General features: G+C 32.3%; 1 protein-coding gene and 1 pseudogene across 1 annotated transcript; both read right to left on the reverse strand.

Annotated features, from left to right (window-relative positions):
* Nucleotides 1-1,661: 1,661 nt before the first annotated feature.
* Nucleotides 1,662-3,315, reverse strand: LOC130740354 (uncharacterized). Its single transcript, XM_057592936.1, has 6 exons — nucleotides 3,269-3,315; nucleotides 3,031-3,163; nucleotides 2,743-2,897; nucleotides 2,488-2,605; nucleotides 2,189-2,386; nucleotides 1,662-1,955 (listed from the first exon to the last, which is right to left on the reverse strand). The coding sequence occupies exons 1-6, from the start codon at nucleotides 3,313-3,315 to the stop codon at nucleotides 1,662-1,664; spliced, it is 945 nt and encodes a 314-aa protein (XP_057448919.1).
* A 22-nt stretch (nucleotides 3,316-3,337) lies between these two features.
* The window catches only part of LOC130740360 (uncharacterized), a 57,317-nt pseudogene continuing 43,839 nt past the window's right edge, over nucleotides 3,338-16,815 (reverse strand).

Raw genomic sequence — 16,815 nt, forward strand, 5'->3', positions numbered from 1 at the left:
TTGGAATTCGAGTGAGAGGATTGGGCTTGTGAGATGAGAAACTCTGATGCTTCTTTGTAACGTGGGTTTGGTTGGTCAGTTTGGATTTGAAGGTATTGCTGGAAACGAGAGATGAATTGTTTCTTCTTCTTCTTCTTCTTCTATTGCTAACGAGACTGCAACGAGGAAGAAGAAGAAGAGGAGAAGGAGGATGCTTCTTCTGCAATTCAACTTCGTCATCTATCTCGCAGTCAACTCACTGCTGAATGCACAGCTCACTCTTCAACTCCTCCTTCCTATATCTGACTAGGATTCTTTAACCCGTGCGATGCACGAGGTTTTATCATTTAATTTTATTCGAAACACGAATAAGCGATTACAGAGTTTGTTAAACTTGATTATACTGGTTATTGAACACAGTTAATCCATTTGCGTTTGAACAATCTGCTAAGGTTCCAAACTGAAGTTGTTTTAATTGTTATCATTTGCGTTTCCACCTGCACTATCTTTTACTTTAGACACTTTTCTTCGTTGGTTTATCTTATTTCCGTCTTGTATACATATGTAAGAGGTGTAAAGCTAACCTAATCCATATGAAACTATATAATATAAGTGTGAATTAATAACTTAAATACGATATACATTATGTACATATGTTATAATACATATGTTGCCATGTACAAGCTATTAAAATTTTTTTTGACTGGTTATGAGGCTGGTTATGAGTTACTGCAAACTTGAGATGATGAATGAAACTCAGAGCATGAGTATTATAGTAGCATATCATGATATAGGACTTCATTGCTCTTATGCAACTTTGATCCCGTAGACGAAGAATCTACATGGGGAAGGGGGTTCTCATATCAGATGCTATATTCTTGGATGACAGATGATATTGTGTGGATAAATTAGTTCTTGTGTTGGTGGGTCATGATATTGCTGGGAATCCAATATATTACTGGACAAGGGAGTATGGAAGAGTGGCGTGAATATTGGAATAATAATAGTGGGGGGTCCCCTTGTGCTTGAAGAAGCTGCACAAGACTTTATACAGTATGACAAAATATGTTTTGAATCCAACGCTACTGGAGGGAGCCTTGACTTTCTTTGTCTATTTGTTATTTCTTACGTGGTAATTAGTCTTAGTTTTCTATCTTGTTTTTTGTGTTTTCTTCTAGTTATTGTTGTCTTCTTTTTATTTGTTTGTCTTCTCTTTCTTTTAGCTGTACTTTGTTCTCACTTGGGAGGGAATTGTTCCCAAGACTTTTATCTATCAATATACATGTGTGTATATATATAATATATATTATATATATATATATATATATATTTCTACTTTAAAAAAAACACCAACATTATATTAACAACACATAACATACGTACAAACATGTAGTCTCACATACATGGCAGTAAAATGAAAAACACATACTTAGAACTTAGAAGAACTACCTAATATAGACACACTTGAAACATAAACATGTCTCTTGGACTAAACAAACGACTTAATTGGGCACCACAACAGCCCAAAATACTTATACCTAAAGCACTTGAAACATAAACATGTCCCTTGAACTAAACAAAGGACTTAATTGTACAACATAACATCCAAAATACTTAAACCTAAAGCTGGTGCCATAGTTAGATAAACTTAATGAAACACATAGAAAAACAGAATTAGTAACTCAGTCAACATATGCAAGATCATCCTCCAATTCAGCTTCATCATCTAACTCATCTTCCTCAGCAATTTCCATCATAGTACATTCAAAGTCATCATCTGCATCATCAATACTTTTGTCCTCATCCACTTCCACCCTAATGTTGTCTTCGTCAGCAGAAAGCACCAAGTTAGATGAATTCTTCTCATTCAGGAAACCTTCCACAACTTGGACATTATTACCATCCTCCCTCAGATTCATCATCAAAGTCCAACACCAATTTCCCTCTTCAATGGTTTGGGAAGTAAAGATCCAGTGCTACTTTCAGGCACATCTTCAAATGGTGTATTATAGGAAAAACCACCAACTTCCTTGTCTTCCAGCTCTTCATTGTGTTTTCAACACCAGTGGTATTTGGTCCCAAATGTGCCTAAAATGTATAAACAATGAATTAAGGTTCACCATGAGAAGCAAGCGTATAAAAAACCATATACAAGAAGAAGATATGGTAAAATAAATTAGCAGCAAAAAAAAATGTTTCAGGAACACACATTGGCAGTTGAATCATTAGATTGTAATGCATGAAATAAGGAAATTGCTTCAGGATCCTCAGTAATGGCAAGGACATGGTAACATTCAGCTCCATTATATGTAATTCCACCATCATTACGTATTTTAAAAATAAGCTCTTTTCCAGGTATGCGATCTTCAAATTCTTGTGGATAGACAACATTAGAATCATCATCCACCTACAATTCATAAGTTTTCAGAAGTCAATAACTTTCACATCATAAATATAAGACCATAGTATAAACACATAGACAATAAAAAATAGTATTTCATGTCACACCTTAATGTTACTGACTAAATCTTCACATGACACACTAATCAATTGTTGTACTTCCCTCTCAAAGAGAACAAAAACAACATTATCGGAAGCATCAAAAACTTCAATCTTAACACGGTACCTGTTAATATTGAAACCAAGTGGTCAATGACTATTGTTGCAATATCACATAAATTAACAATTATGACTATGACAAAATGGCTTTTGAACATGAACATTAAAACAGTGGGTGAAAATAATAAAGATAGTTGAACTGACCTATGAATCATCTTCTCAAAGATCATAGAACACTTTGAACATTCAAACGCATCATTACGTAAATTCAACTCATTGTGGCATCTACAAGAAGGATAACACCAATAACCACCCTTTAAGACCGCAACAACAACAGCATGAACAAGAAATACACCTTGCTGTGAATAAATTAGGTTTGGATCATGTTAGACAAATATAACGATATAATCACAGATTAATACTGAAAAAAATAACTAAATATCCAAGTTATTATATTTAACACATATGTAATTAAACAAGATAAAGATTTACCTCTTTCTCCACTAAAAGCTCAGAAATTGTTCTCCTTGGGTAGAACTTCAGCACGTCAGCATTAAGATTCGCATACGCAATATCACGACTTATAAACTCAACAGGGCCATTTTGAAATCCAGCTTCTGCCAACCTAATGATAAATCAATTAAATGTCAGTCCAAAGAGATAATAACTAAAAAATGGACATAATTATATACCCTTTATTGAAGTTAGTAGAGGATAGTTATGATTCTACCTTCCAGCTAGCACAACTGATTCCTCAATAACAGGCTCAATGTACATTTTGGTTGCAGGTGGTATGCAATCAATGAATAGTCTCCCTGCAAATTGTTTAATAAACACATCAAATTATATAATTTAAATTAAATAAGGACATTCATAAAACCATTTCCTGCTAATCACCTCTGTGGGGTGAAAACTTTGACAAACTGTATAACCATCATAGGTTTTTCTGTCCAGTTTGAAGACAAATACTCCAAAAATGTTTCCACATGTTCTCCTTCAAGCACACAATGGATATTTCCCCTGTGAATATTATAATTATCACATTAGGCCCACTAAACACTTCACACAAGCATGACAATAGTAACCCAAAAAAATTATTGTACTAATATTAAATACCTAAGGTCCTGGAGTTGAATCACCATCCTCTTAGTAATTTTTGAATTTCTGATGTAAACCTTCTCCTCTGATGCAGCAATGACCAGTCCAACAAAATCTAATTCAAATTTGCCATTACATTAAATGAAATATGAAACATAGATGAATGGAAATGTTATGGAAAACAACCAACAGACTCGAAGCGGTGATTTATTCCAGTGTTTTAATGTGGGTATAAAATGAGTTCCTAACATTTGGTATACAAAATTTGTGAAGATTATTATTATACTTCTCTAAAAAAATTGCAACAAATTACATTCCAATGCTTGCACCAATATTACTACAGCAATTTGGCTATCATATAATATCATCAATCATTTACAGTAGTGACACCATGAATAAGATTTTAGATAACATTAAAATATCAAGTTTTCAATAACACTCACCTATTACTTCTGTGAAGGTATCCCTGATAATTTTAATATGGCGTGTATCAAAGAAGGACCAGCAGTTTAAAGGAATAACACCATCCTCAGTGGTTCGAACCATCTTTGTGCATCCATGAAAAAAAAGCCTGCAGCTATGCCCGGTGAAACGCAGCACTCCATCATTAGGGAAGATCCTGAAATTTGATATCTTGTACACAGCTCCTTCAGCAATCTGATTCCTTATTGGGTGTCTCTTACAGATAGAAGCTTGTATTTTGACACCCTACAACAAATGCAAAGTCACACTATGAATGTTTAAAGAGGAAATACAACACATTGAAGAAGTCTACTTAACTAAAGAAACATTGTCACTAATTATAATGAAACAATGATACAATGAAGTATAGAGCATAAGTAACATATATTATTAGATTAGTCTACAATTCCTACCTCAGCACCAATAAGCACCATTTCCAAGCATGATGATTCAGATTCCAACAGCTCATCAGGATTTTTCCAGCAAGCAAGAACACGCACCTTGATATTCCAAGGATGATCATCAAGTGAAATTTGTTCCACTTTATCAAAATCACACCAAGCAGAAGGAGTAGGACGATCTGCAATATATTTTTTCCTGAGATAACAAAAAGGAAACAAAGTTTTAGGCAAACTGGACTTCATACTTAACACAACAACTGAAACTGAGAATAAGGTGCTAGTTTTGAACTCTTGTCTTAAACTTTTCACGTTATAGCATACAAAGGGGTAGATATATATAGCCTGGGAAGAATAGTATTTTAATCTGTGATATCTACCCCAAAATAAATGTCATTCCTCTGTCAATCAGAGTACAAAATAAGAAATCTTAAAAATCTATTCCGGGAAGATTTGTCTGACATCAGAAACTGATGACTTTGTAATATAAGGTACTGGAAAAATATGACCTCCAATTAGATGAGACATAAACTTGACTGAAATCTGACTTCAAATCAATTGCATTAAAGAAAGTGGTTGTAGAGATTAGGATTTGGAGTTACCTACTGAATGAAGAACTCTGATTTGGGTCAAGAGGAATGGGAGTTCACCAACTACATGGAGATACACAGGAAAGCCCTTTCTCCTCCAGCAAAATCAGGCTACAGGAAATCAATAAATCATCAATTACAATCAACAAAGTCTCCTCACACGCAAAAGTACAAAACCATGGCTTACCGCTGACATCAAATTGCTATTCAAGAATTCAAATGAATTGAGATTCAACTGAAAACCCCAACGATGAATTAGAATCAGAGAAGTGAATGTCCATAGCAACCTATGGAACGACTAACCCTAAATATAGAGTTCAAACAGCAGGTGGATGTCCACGCGTCCTCCTTGCCCTTCACCTTATGCAACTACATCAGGAGGTGGCAGAATTTAGGAATGGGAGAACCTTGATCATAGATGACAACTCAATTTCGACACCGATAGCACAGAAAAAAACAATGATTCTAGGGTGCAGAGAAGGACGTGTTTGGTGATGCTACTTAATAAGAAGATATAGAAAATATCAAAAAACTGTTTGAGTATATTTTTATTTTTTATTTATTTAAAAAAAAATTGTTTTAGGTTTAAACAAAAATATATACTATCTAAATGGGAAGAAAATTTGTCAAGATTTCAATTAAATTCAATGTGTTGATGATATTGTTTTTGTGACAGCCGTTAATGATACACATAAATATGTGGATCCTTATCTTTTTAAAAAGATTGAGTATTATTTCCACACTGTAGACAAAATATGGAATGAACAAATTAAAACATTTATCTAATTTAATTTCTTATGGAATACAATAAATATATTTTTTAAATTATAACATTTTTTTAAGTCTAATCAAAAGATTTCTTCAGTACACGTTAAACCACACCTAAATCAAAGTAGCTCAAATACATTGAAAAAAGATAATTTAAAATTTGGAGGCATTTTATATTAATATTTTCAAATAACAAATAATTCCAAAACTTTCAACTATTTGAGAAGTTTTTTTTTTCATAAGTCAAAGAATTGCATTTAAATTTAGCAGAAGGGGTGCTAAGCCCATATACAAGAGAAAAAGTAGAGAAAGAAAAGACAAAAATCCAAAGAAACTAAATATTAAAGCCAATCCAATGCCTGAACTTGAACTTGAACTTAAACTTAAACTTGAACTTGAAGTTGAACTTGAACTTGAAACTAACTTAAAAAACTACCCCGCAACATATACCAAATGTCGACCGTACAATTCTGCCTCAATTAACATCACAAAGAGGAAACAACTTATTTGAGCTTATCTGATTGCTCAAGCGCTTATGTCAATGTTTGGAATAGCTTATTCAAACAAGTAATGTCATATCGTATGTTATTTTGAAGTTATTTTCATAAGCTATTTATGATAACTAATTAAAAAGAACTTATGTTTATATATAACTTATTTTCAATTTATATCAATAAACTTTTTAAAATAACTTATGACCATAAGCACTTAATTAAGCTGTTTTCCCAAACAGGGTCTTAGGACAGTAATAATCAAATTCAAAAGCACTATATAGTAGAGGCTATAAAAACATATCAAAATAACCAATTATACAAAAATATAAAACATTACATAAGTCTAACATAAATCGTTTTAAATCATAATTTAACAAATTTAGTCATAAATAAATGTAGTGTTCTATGAGACTTAATCAGAGCTTATTAGTTATTTAGATAACACATTATCTATATGACTATAATGTGTTGTCGATTCTTTCAACCTAGATACACTAAGTAGTGTTTTAGATAATATATTTTTAGTCATTTTTCCAAAAATTATAATGTACTATTGTTATAATAAAAACCAAACATTTGTTTGAAGTGATCAAAATTTGACCCTTATGGAACACAATAAATAGATTTATCAAATGATAAGATTTTTCTTTATGTTAAAAAAAAAGATTTTTGTTTAAAGTGTAATTAAAAGGTTTGTTGACTACACGTTAAACAACACATAAATCAAGGTAGCCCAAGAACATTGAAAAAAAGTGATTTAAAACTTGGAGGTTCTTTTTATTAATATCTTCAAATAAGAAATAATTCTAAAACTTTTGACTATTTAATAAGGGTTTTTTATAAGCCAATGAATTGCATTTAAATTTAGCAAAAGAGGTGCTAAGTCCAAATACAAGAGAGAAAGTATAGAAGGAAAATACAAAAACCCAAAGTAAATAAAAATTCAACCCAACGCTTGAACTTGAACTTGAACTTGAACTTGAACTTGAACTTGAACCTGAACTTGAACTAACATCAGTAAGAGGAAATATATCCCTTATAGCCACAAACTTAATGGAGGAACAAACTTTGAATCAAATTTTTAAATAAAGAAAAAAAGATAACAATTTCTTTAACTAAGTTTTGAGCATATACGAAGCTAACTACATGTAAATGATATGCCTGAAAGATGGCAATTCGAAATAATATTACTAACAGATCATACAAAAAACAACAACATCCTCTTCACTCAACAGTTGTATATCTTCTGAAAAACCTCTTTGAACACAATATTCTTGGTGCTATTACTTTGGGATAAATCTTCATTGCAAATCAATATTTTCAATCCAGCTCTAGTCTGCACTCGAGAAATTGCAACATATAATTGACCATGTGAGAAAACAGACTTCGGGAGATACACACCAACATGTGCCAAAGTTTGGCCTTGGCTTTTATTTATAGTCATTGCAAAAGAAAGACAAAGCGGGAATTGTCTTCTTGTAAACTTCAACGGCAAAGTTTGATCAGATGGCATTAAACTCATTCTAGCAATGAAAACCTTTTTTCCTACATGTGTCCCAGTGATAACTATTGCACCAATAACATTCATGCCAAGATCTTCAACAATAAGTCTTGTCCCATTGCACATACCCATAGAGATGTCTAAATTTCGCATAAGCATAATTGGAGCACCTTTTTTCAAAACTAACCGGTGATCAGGTATACCAGAGGATCGAACATCATTCAAGAATTCAGTAGTTAACCAATCAGCCTCAATTCCAACTTCATCATCGACTTTCCAAATCGTATCTGAACTTAAATATACATGCTCTTCACCTGGAAAAAGAGACAAAACATATTGATTAACAGAATCAACTGCATCCAATGTAGGTGCAAGTATTGCCTTATCTCTATAATAATCTTTACATCCAACATTTTCAGTAAGATTGGGGTACATTTCATTCACTATGTCTGCAATTGGATTTAAAGACTTTTCAATCAACAACTCGGTAGGGATAGTAACATCAGCCTCCCCATCATCTTCATCTCCTAAATTACCATCTCCAATATCAAGTACCCACTGCGCAAATTGTTGAATTTCATTAGTATGTTGAGTGCCAGCGTCAATAAACAACCTCATGTTTTCAGTTAAAGTCAAAACCTTACAAAACCTCCAAAGACGAGATGAGTTTATTGTAGACATCACTATCTCAGCTCTAGAGCCCTTCGGAATAACAGGCAAGATTTGTCTGAAATCACCTCCTAACACAACAACTTTCCCACCAAAAGGTCTATCCATGTTAGCCTCATCTTTGAATCGCATAATATCCCTTAAGGTCCTGTCTAAAGCTTCAAAAGCATACTTACTTACCATTGGTGCCTCATCCCATATGATAAGACTTGTAGCCTGAAGCAATTCAGCCTTCGGACTACCTTGAACAATACAACAACATGAGTCCTCATTGACATTTAGTGGAATACTAAATAAAGAATGAGTTGTTCTTCCACCTGGAAGTAATAACGAAGCTATTCCACTTGATGCAACATTCAACACAATTTTCTTCTCAGACCTCAATTTGTAAGTCAAAGTTTTCCACAGAAACGTCTTACCAGTGCCACCATATCCGTAAACAAAGAAAAATCCACCATTCACATCATCAATGGCTGACAAAATTTCTTCATATATTGCTAATTGACCTTTGTTCAATTTAGGGAGTGCCTGAGCATGCATTTGTTCCATTTCCACTGTGTTAAAATTCAGCTCATTGAACATCAAAACATTGCCATATTCAGCTAATGTAGATGGATCAACAGTGGGCATGCCTTCAAAATTTTTTAGAGATTTTCCATTGATCAACAACACTTTCTCAATCTCCATTAAACAAAGATCTCGCAATCTTTTCTCATCAATCATCATCTCTACAAAAGAATAATCTAACTATTGAAGAAATTTAACAAATATAGCAAGTTGAAGTACAACATAATTGATAAAATATACCTGGACAATTTAGGTTTTTCTTTAGATCATGCAAAATTCCATCAGCAAGCATGAACCATGTTTGCTCCCATACCTTTGCGGGACTACCCATTGAGTTTGATAACAAGAGTCTTACAAATAACCCTCTTAAATAAAATCCTGAAGCTAGTTCATATGTCTCACATATACCATCAACAAATTGACGATCATCAGTCAATAAGCCCAAGGCACCACACGCATCCCTAAATGTACCATATGTGTTGTTCTTAACAAACCGTAAGTCCTCATAACTTGTGCAACCCCTCTGAACATTTAATAGAAGTCTCATGTAATAAAGCTCACCAGTACCAGGAGGGACAAAATTCATTCTACCAATGGTGAAGCCTTGCTTTCTTGGACACCATTCCTTGTTTTCAGCATTGTACACAAATGCACTTGGAAACTCAGCATATATTAATCCTTTTCCATGATGATATTTCTTGTTTGCATCCATCCAAGCAATAAACATTGTTCTTCTATTTTTGTTTCTTGCAAGTACGCGGTCAATGTCTTCTCCATCTTTGAATATAACAACTTGCTTGTTGGGTAAATGGAACATAAGTTTTTGTACATGCGGCCATTTAAGGTGGATGTCAAAACGAAGAATTCTCCAAACAGCTTCACAAGGCGAAAGATATCTACAATCATAGTACTGCTTGATCTCATCTACCTCCTTGTTGTTATTATTTGATAATCCACCCGCAGACATGGACATTGTAACTCTATCAACTCCTTTGTTGATATATTTGAACAAGTATTTAATACAGTTGGATTTGTTGCAAAACTCAATGTTTATATGCGCCTTGTATTTCATAAGTAGCTTGGGATTATAGGGAACCACAAACCTGTTGTCTAGGTGCACACCTCTTCTAATTGTACTGATTCCAGTGTTCCTTCTTCTATATACAGGAAATCCATCACTATCAAAGGATGTGCTATTTGCATAATTTTTGGGAAAGAATTTAGTGCAACGTCCATTCTTCATGCAAGGAGATTGCTTCCTACTTGCACCACATGGTCCATGTACCATGTAGTTTGAAACAGCTTCAAACAATAATGGAAATTTTGTCGGATCTGGAAGTTCAGCACAAATGACAGAATCAATCATATCAATTGAATTCAACTTCTCACTTGGGTCAAGCCATAATAAGATATGGGCGTGAGGCAACCCCCTCTTTTGAAACTCTATTGTGTACATACCTATTGGAACAAAAAAATCAACTTATTAGCCACAATCAAAACAATTGAATTACAAAAACATGAAAAACTCTAATTCACTAATATAATAACTTGACCTGCTATGACTTTCCCAAAGAATTGACCCTTCTTGAAATCTGCCATAAGTTCATAAAGTTTCATATGAAATATTCTACAACTAATATCTGGACGATCAAATGCACATAGTCCAGAAGCAGACACAATATTATCAATCTCAGGCCACTTAGGATTACAGGTCATTGTTAGGAACAAATCTGGATATCCAAATGTTCTACAAATGGCCATTGCATCTTGGCAATTATTAAACATGTAACGTCTTCCACCAGTAAAATGACGATGGCAACACAATTCGTGAGCCAACCATAGACGCATTCGAATCACCACGATCAATTGCTTCTTCAATTCCAGATAAAAAATCTTTCCTAATGGTTGCTTGATTCGTACGTATGAAAAACAACCTTTGTGATTCAATCATTGAGTAGCAGTCCACAACAAATTGTTGAAACAAACGACGTGACTTAAAGATTCTACCACATTCATTTGGCCTTTCTTGCAATCTGAATGCAACCCATTCTCTTAAAGAAATGTATTTCCGCTTTCTGGTAGAGGTGTTATTTAAACTGACTGCAAATGGAATCTTTTTATAGAATCCATCTTCACCAAATGGAAACAACATTGGGTATTGCAATGGAAGGAATGATGCATGATTCTCATGAATTCTTTGCAAAGAACCTCCTTGAGTGCGCAAAATAATATCACGCCCACATTCAGAGCTATCAAAATCACCAACGACTAAAGCAGCAACCTCATCCACACTTGGAAGATTGTACATTCGAGCATCTCGCGTACGATTTCTAAAGAGCCTTAATGAAACATTGCTCACCCCTCCATGCTCAACAAAATCTCGCACTCTTCTAAAACTCTTAGCTAAAACATTCTCATCATCAACCATCTTCATAATGTCTTCTACTAAAGTGGGATCAAGTGAACTTGTTGCAGACATTTGACTATAGTCCATAAGAAATAGGAAATTAATTATTACAAAATACCAAAATCATATCATCAAACTGGACCCAATTAATCACAACAAATCTCAAAAGCAAAATACCTGAAATAATTCATCCGATTGTGAACTTCATTATGTGTATCATATATATACAATTGAGCAAACTTTGGTGTACCACCTTCCTCGGGAAGCAAACTTCCAATCCGATGATAATTTTGCCCACTAATAATAAATTGAGGTGGGCCCCACCATCATTCAAAGTTCGATCAATTTTGCCACCAAGGGAAGTGAAAGCAAACATACTATTATAGGATCGAATATGTTCAAGAAAATGTTTACTCCTTGGGTCACTGCCAGATAGAAGACCACACAACAGAATAGGAGGATTCCTTAAATAAGGAAGAGCAATTATTCCTTTCTTGCAACAAATAGCAAAATCCGGAGATCGTGGTTTTCTAGATTTCACTGCTCTTTCCTCATACCAAAGTAAAGCACCACAATACTTACAATTGTATTTCCTAACCCCAAAATCAGCATATTCTGTATAGTAAAATTAATAATTAATTATGGCAGCTGTTAGAAGTCCCAATTTCTAATAGCAGCCAAATCATTATTGTGGTCAGTTCAAAATTAGCAATGTTACCTTGCAGTTCACTTGTCTGAAATTTGATATCAGATTCATCATAATCATTAATGTGAGAATCACTTCCAAATTCATGTTCCGACCCAATGCTATCCAACCTAGATGTACCTAAAAAAATATAATTTACATGATATTGATTACTTTTAAGCACTCCACCAATTCCCTAATATCTATTACATTAAAGTTATGCCCCAATAATTGAAGCATATCACTTAGTGTTCTAGCCTAATTAAAATCACTATATTAGTTCCTTAGATACGATAATCTATGTAATTATTTATTTTATTTCAATCCTCCTCACATAAGTTAATGATGGAATTGGGCAAGAACTTGTAATCACTCTTAAATTGTCAAACCTCAAGCCAAATAGGAACATAGGAATTCTGAAAATAATGATATTTGTATATACACTTATGAAATATATAAAAAATGAAAAACCATTTCATATAAATGACTATATCCTCAAAATAATGAAAAGCCACATTATCCATTCACACAACACATGAAGAAAGTTGGTGCATCAATTTTCAATACAATTACTAACCTGTTTGGCCGCCTAAGTTAGTTTGTGTAGAATTAGAATCCGAGCTTGGACCAGGTACTTCCCATGGAGTCACTAATTTAAATAAGTAAAAAACCAATCACAAAACAAAAAAAGTGAATAAAAGACTACAAAAGAGCTAAACTAAATGAGATAGATCTCTAACAAAGACATCAACTAATGCCCAGTCCTACAGTGCATACTCTTTCCCACCTAAATAACAAATTATGCCTTGACTTGAGCACTACACTTAATGGTTATGACATAAATTGGCATCCACGTAGTGTCTTTTAAAAAAAAAAGAAAATTGAATTAACCATGATATTAAATACTCCTCCATTAGTTAACATTAAAACAAGGAAATTTTGGTTCCACATTAAGCCCTTTAAAGAGTCAAAATGAGATTTGGCAAATATTAACTATAATATTACACTCCCTTCATCCCCTATTATAAATTACTTCTACCCCAATCTTGTAGGATTAAGAAAATTAATCATTTCCTGTTAAAAAAAAATCAGTCATTTCCAATAAATTTGTTAAAAATAGTTAAGTTTCCTAAACTACCCATGAATTTCTGTATCTAATTTTTTGTTTTTGTTTTAAGTCACACTATCTCAATCATACTAAATGATGAAGGTAAGTTTGGGAAAAATGTATTAAATATTTCATTGGTATCATTAAATGGGTTATATTTTGGAACAATAAAATCTCTTAAAATATGACTTATAAATAAATGCGGACAGAAGAAGTCCAAAACTAAATAATTCACACCAATTATAATCACATTCATCCATTGTTTCCATTCCTCAAAATTTATATTTTCATCTGATTAAACACAATATTGGAATGAAAAAATGAATCTTTATAATTAAAATCATTTTCACCACCAAAGACCTAATTCAAAAATATATCACTTTGGGCATTTAGTCATATATCTATAACAAACTTAATGGCACAAACAGCACAAGAAAACATTAAAAGGGGAAGTGAAGCAATTAATTTCAGTTAAATAACAGGCTACTTAGATGATCAATTTTATTAGGCCCTTGGTTAATTGCTTAGCAATCATGTCTATGAGAGATGTGGTAAAAGCATCTCTACATTTCAATTATCTCCGAATAAATATAATTGACCCTCAAAAAATTGATTAACTACAACTAAAATATTTATTATTAGGGTACTAACGCATCTATCATCAAATTTTATAAAATTTGTTATGATTAACTACTTATCCTAATCTTTCAAAAAAAAACAACATCTCTTAATCTAATCTAATGGGTTCTAATCACTAACAAATTTTAAGCCAAACATATCAAATATCCATTATTTATACCAAGTTTTTTCTGCGTATAATCAGCCCAAATGTTTGGGGCAGTAATGATGTTTTAAAAACAAACAATTTCAGGCATACCAAGTAATATAAGATTGCAATGGAAAAATATAAATAGCACCGTAAAACAAAGATACTTCTTTCAAATCTTGCTCTTTTGTATGGAGCTCTGGTGGTTGGTTTTTGGATGTTGACCGCCGCTTGAATCTCTTGGATGAATGGTCCAATTCATTTGAGATGTCTGCATAGATTTGGGAACGAATGGATGCAATTAAAAAAATGAACAAACTGAAATTAAGAACTACAACTTTTTATTACCCTCAGTTTGTTACAATTTTTCAATAATTTTAAGAAATCATAACAGATAGGAATGAAGCAGCAAACCAATGGAGAAATACCTCTAAATGGTCGAGACATGAAAGGCAAGTTTGGAGGACAATGAAAAGTAGACTACTGAGAGGGAAGATAAACACTGAACGAAAAGTTGGCAATAGGCTATATATAGGCACAAATAACAAAAATATAGTAATAGATGGAATGAGGTGTGAAATGAAATATACACACCTCATTTTTTAAAACTTAATTTCCATTCTTTTTATTTCTATCTTTCTTCTCCTATCAACTATCACATCTCATACTTTTTCTCTTTTAATTTTTCTTTTATCCTATATCTCGTATCATTACCACCTCTATCCACCTCAAAGCGAGGTGTGAAATGAAACATTATTCAATATAAACTTATTATTATTAATCCTAAATCATTCTTAGTATTTTAAAAGATATAAATTATCTACTCTAACATTTTATTCATGGACCTTCAATTTTATAACTCATATATTCCTCTTCTCTTATTATTATTCATACTCATACATTTACTTTAATTTAGTTTCCATCTCTAAAAAAAAATTATATCATCTAGATATTACTCTCTTAGAATATTAATTACCAATATGAATACTTGTGATTAAATGATTATCTAAAAACCTATTTTAATTATCATTGCATACAAGTAAGATTCAATTAGGATTATCATTATTTAATTAACAATAATTTAGAGTTTTTGAAGTTACAATGTAAATACGTTTTCACAATTATTCAATTTCATCCATTCATTTTGGTAAGTCATAATTATTTTTAAATTTTTAATATTTAAAATAGCCAAATGAATGATTCTGATTAAATCACCATGTAAAACTTCTTACATATTAAGTGTATCGAAATTAATTTCTATAACAACTATGTTTATAAAATATCTAAAACCTAAAATACTAATATTTTTTTAATGGAAGGAAGGGAATTAAAGGGAAATAATACAAGCAACAAAATATCTATTAACTAAATATTTATAATACATAATTTTTTTTTCAAGAACACAATACAGATGTTGGCGGTAAAATGATGGAAAGCAAGTTTTTTACTTAAACAATTCATCCTTGATAACCTTTCCCATGAGAACTGTCTGACGTGATATGGAAAAGGTTGACGGCTGAACAGAAATTTCATAGCATTAAATGCAAGGATTTGAGTGACTTGATTTAAGAGAGTGAGAGAGTGCTAATTGACAGCAAAAAGTTAATAAAGTTACATGAACCAAATAAACTATCCTTTCATGATCTAGTCAAACAAAATGGTGATTTCTGAAAATACAAGTTCCTATCCAAATTGTGTAACTTAACAACGTTACCTATAATACTTTTTTTCCTAAATTGATTTACAATATTAAAATACTTAGTACATATCAAAAGTTAAATCTACTACATATAATGAACTAAACATTGGAATGTAAATGTACAAGCTAAGTAATTTAATCATTTAAAAAAATATTTTTGATATTGTTAAATTCATTAATTTTGGGGTTTTGTTTTATTTAAAACAAATTAAACTTTATTATGTTTTTCTTATAAAATATATACTTTATTATATTTGTCACCGAATGATAACTCAAGTGATAAGAGCTAGAGACATAAGAGTTAAGTGGGGTGAAGGGTCCTAGGTTCGAACCGAGGGTAGAATTAATTTACTAACATTTTTAACAACTAACATTCACCGATAAAAAAATAGATACTTAACTATATTTTAATGGTAATGCACCATTAGTATAAATTCTTTTTTACACATGTATCTAATGATGGGCAACCAAAGTAGAAATAGAGTTTTTTTTCACCACCTAAAATAATAAAAATACATGACAACATCTCATAAGGATAAGAAACCACCCCTAATAGTAGAAATTTTAGATTCAATGACAACACTTGAAGAATTAAAAAGAAAATAAATCAATATACTCTAAGAAAAGAAACCCCCTTCTGGTGACGTGTCAGCACCTCCTTTTTTTGGCTTATTTTAATCTTTCTCCTCCTTTTCTCCTTCCCGCTCTTCCTTCTGTTTCCCTCTTTGACCTTTTTTATTTTAAAATTTAAACTGTAAAGTCTGTCTCAATTGGAGAGAGAACCAATAAAAAATTTGAGAAATTCTATTTCTATTGTACTTCAGATTTCCTATCTCACTAATCCAAACCCTATCTTTGATCACAATCTCTTTTATCACAATCTGCATCTTCTACACCCATTCGATTAGTTTCATCTCCTCTCTTCATGCTTAAATTCTATCTCTTTGAAGGCTTACTATTTTGACAAAAAAAATGAAATTTCATTCGTTGTTCTTCTTCCTTGGGGTCCTCACATTTTCATCAGGCTTGATTTTTTATGATTTTACTGCCTTTTTGTTCTTCTTC

This window comes from Lotus japonicus, chromosome 1 (genome assembly GCF_012489685.1).
Source record: "Lotus japonicus ecotype B-129 chromosome 1, LjGifu_v1.2".
In the NCBI taxonomy this organism is placed as follows: domain Eukaryota; kingdom Viridiplantae; phylum Streptophyta; class Magnoliopsida; order Fabales; family Fabaceae; genus Lotus; species Lotus japonicus.